Consider the following 12115-nt stretch of genomic DNA (forward strand, 5'->3'; position numbering starts at 1 on the left):
CGCACTTGGGAATAGGAAAGTAGTGCCATATACTTTCTGACAGAATTCACATCAGAGTAGAAAACATAAATGTCTCCGAAAAACCAATGGAGGTTACAAAAGGAGAAATTGCATAGTCAATAATTCGCATTATTAATAAAAAAAATAACATTTAACCTTTCACTCAAAAAATAGAATCGATCTAGAAATTCCGAACTCAAGTAGTCAATATTTTGTATTCTAAATGAATGTGACAGATCACCAAGGAATTTCCTGACCATCCCAGGCAAAAAACTTGCCATTGTCGTGGCTCTTTGCATTGTTGATAATGCCTAGGAGCTTCTGAACCGAGAACTCTTTGGTAAATAGCTTGCCCTCTGGAACATTTCTCTGAAATGGCTTAGAGAGATCAGTATCCACTGTGCCAGGGTGCAACAAAATGCATATAATTGGATCCTTTCTTCGGGCAAACTCTACTGAGACAGTTTTTGTCACTGCAAGCATCAGTTGCAAATGAATTATAATAATATAACCGAACCACTATTTGTTTCTTTTGATCTGTTTAATCACATGGAGATTGATAGGTATATATAATTGAACTTTACCAATGGAAGCATCCAATATATTCAATAACATGTCTTGAGTCAGTCTGCATGTGTATAGCATTCAAACAGGTATATGAAAATACCACAACCATTGACATTAGCACCGCTGGTGCAACATTTTTAATAGCAATACGAAACAGAATTGAAAGATATCAATTGCATGTAGTAATGATCTCAGTGTTAAGAGCAAGAAAATCTATGCTAGTGAGAATTCAATGAAGAATTCATACGCTGATTAAGTGCAGTCTTTGAAGATCGGTATGAATGCCAGCCCCCAAGGCGATTGTCCCCAATGGATCCCACCCTGGCGCTTAAATTGGCCACAACTGCAACATCCCTTTCAGTCCCAGAGCCTCCACCCACCTTTAGAAGAGGCCACATGTGCTGCTCGTACAAATAACAAACTACAATCTTTAATCACATTATTAAAGGAGTAATGCTACCTACAAGCCCCATACAAGCCCTTTGTAAAAAAGTGAGTTTCACTAATAAAGAATAGTTGTTTTTACACTTTTTTAAGGTGAGATCCACTTTTTTACAAGGGCATGCATGAGGCTTGTCTATTTGGAGCTTGTACAAATCATTTCTCTTATTAAAGAAGCTACAAAAAAGCTCAAACAAAATAGTAGAAAAAGGAAGCCCTATTGCAATCATTTCATAACATGCTTATTGCATATGATATATAACCACCCAAACAATTTGAGATCCCATTCCCACCTTCCTATACTCAATCAGGGGATTACATAATACCACCGTGTTTTGGGAGCTAGTTTTGTTAAGAAGCAATTCCAGCATCTAGAAATTATTTCTTGGAGAAGTCCAGTGATAATGAAGGCGAGATGCTAGATCTAGATATCTTTCCAGTCTGATAACATGAAGAAGCCTTCTTTCACACTTATTTTAAGCATATATTACTAACACAAGCAGTGGGCGGTAATCTATACCACAGTACATTCATTGCAATCGTCTTTGCAATGTTCTCTGGATTAAATGGAGGTTAGAGGCCGAATCATTACCTGAGTTTTTTCCGGTTCAAAAACTTGTTGCAAATTTTTTAGCTGACAAGGAATCTCAGAGACTCTGCAAATACAACTTGTCTTTTACCCCCTTTAAACCCCAGACACATGTAATGCATCACACAGATTAGGTAAATTATAGGCTTTCCACCTATGAGACGTGGCCCCTAGAAAGTATGGACTATATTCTAATCTCATCAAATCAAGCACTACAAAAAACATTATTCAGCATTTCATTCAAACTTTGAAGACTTTCTTGCCTAATAGGATGCAGGTGTCAGTTCTGCTAAACCGCTTTGTTCAAAGCTAAAGACAAGTGACAAAAAAAAAATTATTAAGCATACCTTGATCACTAGAGTAGGACCAACGGCATTAACTTCATATGCAAGAAGCAACGATGTCTTTTCTACTTTGCTCAGTGTTGTTTCTGTACTGCAAATCGAAGAATATTAGTGACTGCCAGGATTTATTGGAAAAAAGTAAGCTCCAGGCACCAAGAATCGTAGCTCTGGTCCACGATCTGAACTTATACTGCAGATTTTAACACCCATTACAAGTCTCGAGATCCTGATATAAGCAATGACACGAGCAGTACCTGGGTGCAGTACATCCGGTATTGAAAGAATGCCAGATGCATTAATGAGAAGGTTTAAAGAGCCAAATGTTTCTCTAATGGAGTTTGCAGATGCCTGAAACGTGACATAAAATGAGGAGAGAAAGTAAATAGCAAAACCAAATTTGTTGAAAAAAAGGAAAATTTTGAAAATCTTACAACCACCTTTATTTCTTTTTTCATTTTCCTTTTTCTTTGGAGAGAGCAAAATTAAACAATCTTTCCATATCTATCTCAATTGGCCTCCAACTTTTCAATCCTTCTATCTGAATTTCCAACAAAAGGCCTAATACCTTTCCCATTAATCTCAATTGCAAAAACAACTATTGAACTCAAATGATGGTAATTAGGACAAGCAAAAATTTGATTTCATTAGTCCACCAAATCAAGGTATATAAATTATAGATAGTGAAAAAGGGCCAAGCCAAAAAAGTGCAAAAAACCATGTTGGATGGATCAAGGTGCAAATGTTAGCTCCCTTTCGAGTAAGAGTGATGTAACCTCTATGGTGCTCTCAAGGGTCAGATCCAACCGTTGAATGCTAAGTCGTTCAGAAAATTTGTTTTTCAGATACAGAAGCCCAGTTGCAGCATCAGGATTGCGGCAAGTAGCAATAACATGCCCTTTCTCTTCCTTCTCCAGCAGCTGCTTAACCTATGCAAGCAGAAAACAAGTCAATGCCATACAAAGAGAATTACTTCAATTAGCATCATCGATTTTAATCCCTCTCCCTCTCTCTCTCTCTGCCTCTCTCTATAATGATTCATTATATTCAATCTCAATTTAATGTCAACAATCCCAAAAGAAGAGCAAGAGGTTTCAGGAAAAGCACTAGGCAGGGAGCACAAGCACGACAATGATTCTCACTAACATCTACAGATTATGGTAGCAATAATGCAACTAAAATACCTTTAAATCTAACTTATTTAAAAACGACTCCAGCAAGGCTGTTTAAGTACTGTGAATTTAAGACCATGCACTGAAAACAAAATCAATTCATAACATAAAGGAAGAACCAAAAGAGCAAAATTCAATATCTAAGTATGTTCAACTTTGGCACTGTCTACTATTTAAACAATCTCCAATCAAGAAAATAACTGTAGAACTATATTTTAATAATTTCCCCTACGTAAAAGCATTACCTAGCCATAAAAACCATATGTGGAAGATTTTATTTATATATAATAATAGTCATAATCCTATCAAGCCCTAAAGAACCTAAATGGTGGCCTCCCATAGACATCTAAAAATTGTCTTACCAAATTGTGAACAGAAATTTACAGTTGACTCATTGGAAGAATGGGAAATCCAACAAAAGCACTAAAACAGAGTTCAGAACATGCTTGAAAGTTTATTCTAGAGTGCCAAAGACAATTATTGTTGATTGGCCACACTTAGACCAGGAGTAGACAAAAGTTGTACAAGAAGACAATGAATGCAACATTTTTCCAGGTCTATACAGAACCAATAGAGTAACACCCACTACTTGACGTCAAATAACCTTAAAATGATTATTTTAGAAATATTTTGATCAACACTCCAAAGCATAAAAGTTTAACTATGAAAAATTGGAAGATAACATACATATACTCAAAGTTCATTCTTCTCCAATGTCATAAAGCATATTGGGCAAAGTTTTTGTGCTTTGTGGCGTGGTACTGCAGATAGAGCATCAAGGGCTAAGGTTAGTTGAAAAGTTTAATCCAAAATTGGAGGGTGGCTTGATTTTTAGCAGATTTGGTGATTTAAAACCTTTGTAAAGAGAATATAGTAGTCCCTATTTGCTCAATATGGATCTCTATCAGTTGCTTGGGTTAAAGCCTCTGTTTTAAGAGGTGAAAGCTTTTGGATTGCCACCCAACCTTTACAATGCTAATGAAAGCTAGATCAGAGTTTAAAGCATGCAGCCTTTCTTAAACAGAGTTTAAAGCATGCAGCCTTTCTTAAACTCACAATTGTAAAAGGATAAAATCAAATACTTCTCTTTGACAAGATAAATGCACATGTTGAGAAATGGTATACTTGGTTCAAATCGCTACCAGAATCAAATTCAACCGAAGTGCTTCCAAATCCTAAAGTAGAGGATTTAGCGTTTAGGGATCTGCTAAATCAGGATACTTATGAGTTTGCTTCCACTTAAAACACTTTTAGGAGACATTGCTATTCCATAAAGCCTGGCTTGCTGGCCAAAAACAACCATACATAAAAGACAAGAAATCATAAAGGCTTTTATAATGGGGGTTTGCCATATCAACCATTTTGGCTATATGCATGTAGTTTTGTTTCTATCAGATCCTGGAAAATTGCCAACATTCTGCTCTATTCGTAATTGACTTGGGCTGTTTAATACTGGGAAAAGTTTCTGGTGGTATGCCGATGCTTGTTGTATTTCCATTTTCCTCAATTATGATTTGCTTGACTTACACAGGTATGTTTTTTTTTTTACTTACTCGGTTTGAATATTAGATCATTCACCCAAAAAATAATAACAGAAAAGGTCCCAAGAGCCGGGGCTCAAAATGAAACCCCTAATTTTTTTCCTATTCCAATTGTTAATAGTTGGTTATTCCCAATATTTCCAAAATTAGCAGCATAACCATTATATGTATTGGTAGCATCTAGGCATCACCATTACAGATTATAGGACATTCAAACATATGGTAATTATGCACCAAATCTTTGAATTCACAGGTAAGCTATCAAATTTAACGCCCTTACGTTTACCAAATTTATTTAATAGTAGCGTAAGGTCAGTGAGACCCCCATTTGGTTCATCTTTCAGAACATAGCCTAGGCACTTACAGAGAGAAATGGAAAGAAAATCTTTTTATTTCGGAAGAAGCTTCATTTCTCCTTCTTTTCGATTAGCTTTGGAAAAAAGCGAAATTTAAGAAGTGCCATGAAAATGCAACATTCCCAGCAAAGCTTTACGGATGAAACAGACCAGTCCATCTTAGATATATGAACCATGTACGCCAAAGAGTGGAAAGGAAAATGTAAATGTAAATGTAAAGAGAAGTGGAAGGAAAGCTCACAAATTCAAGGCCAATTCCTCTGGAAGCTCCCTGCACCATGGAAACCCCACCTTCCAAATTCAAAGCAGAAGAAGATATTGAGGACATGGAAGCCCGTCGCCATCGGGATATTGATCTCATGCTCAGCGGTGTTGTCACAAACACCCGCTGGTTCAAAAGGAAAAGCTTATTCATTTTGCACTTTGTTTGACGTTAAACTGTAGACTATAGAGGCCCCGGTGTAGAACAATGCATTTGGAGTTCTCAGCTGAACGCCTCGCGTAAATGCAAAATTGTATGGCTGTTAGCCTGCCACCATTAATGTTTCTTTAGTTCAACTTCGTGTGCTACTGTCCGTCCCTTTTTCTTTTATAGAAAAACGCTTATTGCAGTCGCCTGCTGCAAACGGCGCACAAACGGCTCGATGACGTGATAAAAATGCCATACGCACCGTTTCGTTTTCAAAGCATGAAGTTGAGACTCCATTTCTCCCCTGATTCCCTCCTCTTTGCTCCTCTCTCTCAAGTCTGAAAAACAGCAAAGGAAGATCCTCTCCTCTCCTCTCCTCTCCTCTCCTCTCCTTCGATGGCTCCTCTATTTTTTCCTTCCCTTAAACCTTTCTTGCAAACCTATCTCGTCTTCTCTTTCATCTCTTCCTTGCCTCTCTCTCACCCGTTTCCACCATTCCTAATTCTCATACCCATCCGATCTATTTGCATCTAAGCTCATCCCAGTTCCTAAAAGGTCAATCAGTGATTCGTGGATTGCTTGAAATCCCAAGTTTCGTTGTTGAAAAACTAGCTTCGAGAATGATGTGAGAGCTCAAGAATAGTTGCTGCCTCGAATGCTCTCCGGATTTGTAATCTGAGAATGTTTTCTTGGTTGGAAAAATTTAAAAGTTATAATTTTTAGTATAAAGTAAGGTAAAAAAAGTCAAACAAGTCAGAAATTCAAAACACCCGCAAAAGTTTAATCCGCAAGTAAGGCTCGAATTTTGAACTCTTTTACAATTATCTATGTATAGATTGTTATAACTATGACTATTAGTGATTATTGTCGTTAATAGTACTATCGTTGTTCCAAGAACTAGTCATAAATTTTGTTGGTTTAATTGCTGTTGAGTAAATTTTAATTATTGGGGTGGTGAATTTATAGGGCAATGGTGACTCTAGTTGAGCCTCCAAATGGAGTTAGGCAAAAACATACACATTACTACTTAATGTGGCAAACGTTGGTGGAGATGAATTTGTTCTATTGAAGATGATAATTTTTGGAGTAGTATTGGGCAAAAAAATCACCCTACATGCAGTTGTTGTCTCTGTCCAATGTACAGAGTGTATAGCTGGAGCCATTCCTTTTTGTAAGTAACTGGCAATTTGTAGTGGATGCAAGGACCATGAATTACATTGACATTTGTGGTAGAATGATATAAAAAGTAAATGATTTACTGGATTCATGTACTTAGATTTGCATATATAAATATATATATATATATATATATATTTATGAGATTTTATTTGATTGTTCGTAAGACCCGTTTGAGGTACTGAGACGTGCAGGTGTTAATGTAAGTTTGGTTGAGGCCAACAGTTCAAGTACTACTTACATGGATAGTAGGAGATTTTGTTTCAAGTGTATTACCAGCAGATCTTGACGAAGAAAGGCTTGCTCAAAGGAACAACAACATCTCAAGCTACTCACATCATCTCCCAGTTCTTCCACTTAGGTCATGCCCTCTCAAGCTAGTTGAACCCACTAGGAACAACAACATCCTGCCATTTTATAGTAAGCGAGTTACAGAGATGCATTGCTATGGAGAAGCTGAGGAGCTGATGATGGAGAACTTTTTGTTGGACATGATGACCATTTCGATCTAAAGGATTCCTTGAGAGTGATTGCATGTTGCAAATTTTTTCCAAAATCTCATGGAATTGTTGTTGTATACAATATTGTGCATCTTTGTTTTATGATAAGTGTGAAAAAAAAAAAAAGCATTATTGCTTCTGTTTATGGAGTTTTGTAAGATTTGTAGTGATATTAATGTTGTATTATGAATTGGTTGAGTTGATCAACTTTTATGTCTATGATTTATATAAAGGGCCGATTATTTATGGTCATGACTTGCCAAAAAAAGAAGAAGAAGCTGGAATGCCACTTTGCCTTGCTTGTTGTTGCAATTTGTAATTGAATGGCCCCTAGATTCGACATACAAATGAAATCTATCGCACTAACATACAAAAATCCAGACAAATGCCATAAGATAATTCTCATATTTGTAGTTTCTACTTTCTACTGCAATCTATTCTCCCAAATTTACAAACTTTTCAATTAAATGAAACACCCACAGACTCGTACATACTGGTTAAATTACATTATACAATTAAACATAAATGCATTTGTTCTCCCACTTCTATTCTGGCTAGTTTGGGAATGAAGCTAAATTACATTATACAATTAAACATAAATGCATTTGCTCAAGGAGTGGATACTCTCCATTGCAGCTTCAACATGTCCTAAGTAGCACAGCCTCCACAGACTCAGGCATGTGAAGGAAAAGTTGGAAGATGCATAGGCCAATTAGAAGTCTCAAGCATGCATGCACCATGCAGAGTTAGTCATGCTCTTTTACCATTTTGGGAATCCTTGAAAACCAAAAACAACAAAAACATGATGTGAGTGACACAATAAAAAATAAAAATAAAGCATGCATCAAGAGGTCATTTTATATATTTGGGTTCTTAATGTCTCCTTTGCCAGGTTGCTTTGGTGGAATATATTTATCAAACATAATTGCCCCAAATAAACTTCAAACAGGGGTCATTAACTTGTCTCAACCCCTCCTCTAGCTACTAAGTTGTGTACAGTAATAGAAAGTGTCAAGATTCCTTGGTCCCTCTTGAGTCCATATCCATGCACCCAATCCACTAGTAATTAAGTCAAAAGTTGCAATTAAAATGCCTCGAGAACAAAACACCTTCCATGTCTAACCATAAAACTAAAGGGGTAACCCTGATTAAAGTTTCATGTCTGCAATTGATAGTTCTCATGCTAAGGATGAGAAGAGAGCATTATGCCCAGCTGCTGTGGTAGCATTATGAAAAGAGAGCATTGAAGACTTCGGCTTTCATCTCAACAAATTTTATTTTACCTAAGAGTCCAAAAGAGGGGAATAATCCCCACAAGCTTCCTCCATCCTAGAATAGCACTCTGTATCACACGTGGAGTAACACTAATGGCTAAACCAAGTTGAATATGCACTCTTAGATTCACTTTTTTTGCTATTAAAAAATTAGCCCTTTGAGATTGCTGGTAGTTTTCAAAGTGACTTCTACCAAAGAAAAATAAATAGATCTTACCAATGCCTAATGAGGAGCGTTTGTCATGGGTCTAATCTTTATACTTTATAGCATTCTTCATGTTGTGGGTGCATGAAACCAAAGAAAATGTTATTGATAGGAAAGTTGCCTATGAGTCTCAAGATTTGCTCATTTAGGAAACAAGCTTATTGGCTAAATAAGATATAAGCACACAAAGGTAGAGCTCTAAAAATGTTATTGATAGGGAAGTTCCCATTACCCATTGCAATTGTAAGGACGCCATACTGAAAAACAAAGGAAAAAAAGTGTCTTTATAGGATATTAAGACAAACTAAATATATGAAGCTAAGTCTATTAAATTAGCTTGAACAGAAGAGCTAGTTTAATCAAGCTACTCTTTCCCAATAAGGCAACCAAGGCAAATGGAGAACAAGCAGGCTAAGCAAAAATCAACCACACAGAATACTTATTGAATATACATGCATGTTTATATTCAATAAACAAGCATAATAGTCACAAAAAGCCAAATGCATCTTGAAGAAGCATAACATTCATGTTTAAATACCAGCAAACAATAGACCCAAACTTACGGGGTCTTGAAGATGACCCATACGGGGATCCTAAATACCTACAAAATTGCTAGTACAGATCCACTTCACTTGAAGATGACCCACACGAGGATCATAGAGACCCAAAAAATTACCAGCACAAATCTACTTCAAGGATCTCACGAACCTGAACACGACCTTGAGAAGAAGACGATGCCACGAAACACCAGAGCACCACGAAGACCCAAGCTTTAGATCACGACGCTGAAGTTTCTATGAGATCTCAGACTAGTTCCAAGTTTTAGACAATAGCACACAAAAATTTTCTCAAATCAAAGATGCCAGACCACCATGAAGCCACGAATTTCTTGAGTGTGAATCTGAGCTCGGTTGCAAAACAAAGAGAGTAGAGCAAGAATTGAGGTTTTTTATCTTTTCGTCTTTTGCCTCGTTTTTGTTTCTATTCTTTCTATTTGAGGGCAAAATAGGGTTTTGACATTTTTACCATTAAAAATGCGCTTGATGACATGGAGACTGCAAGGCAACTGCATCCGTCAACTGTCCGTAGCACTAGTGTTCTTTATATATATATATATATATATATATATAGGGCTTTGTTACATACAGTCAGGAAATACAATCGGCGTGCAGTCGGCTGTACGGGATGAATAAAAAAAATTATAAAAAAATTATTTTATATTCAGGGGGACTTACATGAATTATAAAAATTTATAAAAATAATTTTTTTTTTTCATATAGGTCCCGTATTAATTTTTTTTTTACAGCTGACTGCACGCCGACTACATTTCCCGACTGTACAAATCATTTCTGAGATATATATTTGTTTCTAATGCAGAATGAGTTTTGCTAACCATACGAAAATTTGAAGGCACTTATGAACAGTAATTTTACTGTTCATGTGTACCTACTTTTACACGAAATTTTGTATTTTTCTTTATCGTTTTTCATAAAAAATATAAAAAATAATGGAGGTAAAGTTATTTCCTAAAACTCTCATATTTGGGATTGGCAACTATTTCTTTCTAGGTTAGCATTTCATTAATAACAAAAATATAGTAAAAGAAGGGGCGAAGATTTCAAGAAATACCCAATTAAAGCTAATACAACGCCTAAAGATAAAATTAAAAAACATTTTGGGCCTCAATAAATTGTTCTCCTCACATGGCAACAAATGTTGGTCAAACTAAGGAGGCCTCTTTGATCGACAATTTTGGTAAGTTAAAATAGAGAGTCATGATGTCATGATTAGAGATTGAGATACTTCTTGTCCTTCACTTTGTTGTTTTGGATTATTTGATTATTTGGTGGAAATAACCTCATCACCTTCTCATCTTGATCTCTAGTGAGTGAAAAGAATATAAATTATCGCTCAAGAAAAGAAGCAATTTGCTGGAAGAAGCGTTGGAAGGGGTGGCAAGTGTGCCACACATGCATGAGATTTAGCGGGAGCCAAAAGGTCTAAGATCAATTTTTATTTTTATTTTTTTTTTCCATTTGACAAATTGGGAGAAACAAATGAGATGTAAGCTTTTTGAAATAAAAGATTATATACCGGATGGTAACAAAGTCATGTAACTTGTAAGTATACTTCTGTAGCTATTACTTGGAGTCTCAACAAACTTGCTACACTAGTTGTTGTACTCCCCTCTGTCATCATAGGTGGCATGTACGAGTGCATCTGTCTCCCCCCGACTCCAAGATCTTACATCCATTAAATTGATCCCATTTATCTAGACTTATGGTGGCTCTTAGCCCTAAGATAAAGCACCAATGGTCCTTCCTCTCCCCCCATCCTTCACTTTAACTCTAAATTCCCAACTTCCCCACCCTTTCCCCTAGCTAGTTCCAACTAACAACAAGTCCCCACCATCCTCTTGGCATCAGTAACTATGGGGGATGACACCTCCATCGATCTTACAAATCTTGTATATCGCAATCCTGACCAGCATGACTCAGAGAACCATTCACAACGGTTTTGGATGGAAAAATGAGCTTAGTGTTAGGTATAAGTGGTGCTCCCTCTCACATTTTGGAAACTCGATTGGATGTTGAACTTGAAATTGAACACCGGCGAAACAACCAACCGAGTCAATTTGCACCAACAACAGGTACACCGATTAACACTATGAGCTCAAACAAAGATTCATTTCTATTTTGGTATAGTATAGACTCCTACCCCTCGAGAGGGGGAGAAGGTGGTAGAGGATGACCTATTATTGGCCCTAGCCACCCTCTTGAACCGAAAATTGGGGCATGCGCTCATCTACCCTGCAACCATCTAGTGAATGCCCCCACTACCATAGTTATGCTTAGATGGTCAAAAGGAGCACGATGTATGTGAATTCACCTGCTCTAATCAAACCCTTTGTAATACTTTAATATATTCCACCCTTGATTATAGATAGGGTTAAAATGGTGTTCTACTAAAAGAAATTGTTGAGAAGGGGTGCAAGGAGTGGGAGAGTACCCTTGTTAGATATTTTATGGGGGAAGTAATTACCATACAATATGGTTAGCACAATAGCATTAAAATTGTGGAGGGAACATGGCTTAACTGAGCTACTTTAAGTTTATAATGGCCTTTATTTCTTCAAATTCATGAAATTGAAAAAATGCTTGAAATATTGGATATTGCCTCTTGACATATGGTAAATAGACCCTTAGTATTGAAGAAATGGTAGCCTAATATGACTCATTGCAAAGAGGAAATAAAGAAATCCCTCTTTTTGAAACTAAGAAGTATTCCTAATGAGGCATGGTTTGCAAAAGGGTTGGAGTTTCATTGCTAGTGTCATTGGAACACCACTTTATCCTGAGAGTATGACCAACTGCAAAAATAGAGGGAACTATGTGAGAGTTTGTGTGGAGGTGGAAGCCTTGAAGGAGCTTCCTCGAACCTTTGAATTTTGAGTTGAGGGATGTGAGATTGTTTCCATTAGCATGGATTACAATTGGGAACCCCATATCTACCATTATTGAGGAAATGAAATGGGATCAAAATA

At 36.7% G+C, this 12115-nt stretch overlaps 1 protein-coding gene and 2 long non-coding RNA genes across 3 annotated transcripts; 1 reads left to right on the top strand and 2 right to left on the bottom strand.

Moving 5' to 3' along the window:
* Positions 1-10: 10 nt before the first annotated feature.
* Positions 11-5563, bottom strand: LOC122276120 (C-factor). The gene is made up of 6 exons (XM_043085611.1): positions 5249-5563; positions 2715-2867; positions 2196-2289; positions 1945-2027; positions 815-968; positions 11-473 (listed from the first exon to the last, which is right to left on the bottom strand). The coding sequence occupies exons 1-6, from the start codon at positions 5420-5422 to the stop codon at positions 238-240; spliced, it is 894 nt and encodes a 297-aa protein (XP_042941545.1). The 5' UTR covers positions 5423-5563; the 3' UTR covers positions 11-237.
* A 502-nt stretch (positions 5564-6065) lies between these two features.
* LOC122276122 lies at positions 6066-7344 on the top strand. The gene is made up of 2 exons (XR_006228758.1): positions 6066-6207; positions 6383-7344. It is a non-coding gene; the product is annotated as an uncharacterized LOC122276122 (long non-coding RNA).
* A 134-nt stretch (positions 7345-7478) lies between these two features.
* Positions 7479-9574, bottom strand: LOC122276121. Its single transcript, XR_006228757.1, has 2 exons — positions 9135-9574; positions 7479-7869 (listed from the first exon to the last, which is right to left on the bottom strand). It is a non-coding gene; the product is annotated as an uncharacterized LOC122276121 (long non-coding RNA).
* Between the last annotated feature and the right edge of the window lie 2541 nt (positions 9575-12115).

The sequence above is a fragment of the Carya illinoinensis genome, chromosome 9 (assembly GCF_018687715.1).
Source record: "Carya illinoinensis cultivar Pawnee chromosome 9, C.illinoinensisPawnee_v1, whole genome shotgun sequence".
Lineage (NCBI taxonomy): Eukaryota > Viridiplantae > Streptophyta > Magnoliopsida > Fagales > Juglandaceae > Carya > Carya illinoinensis.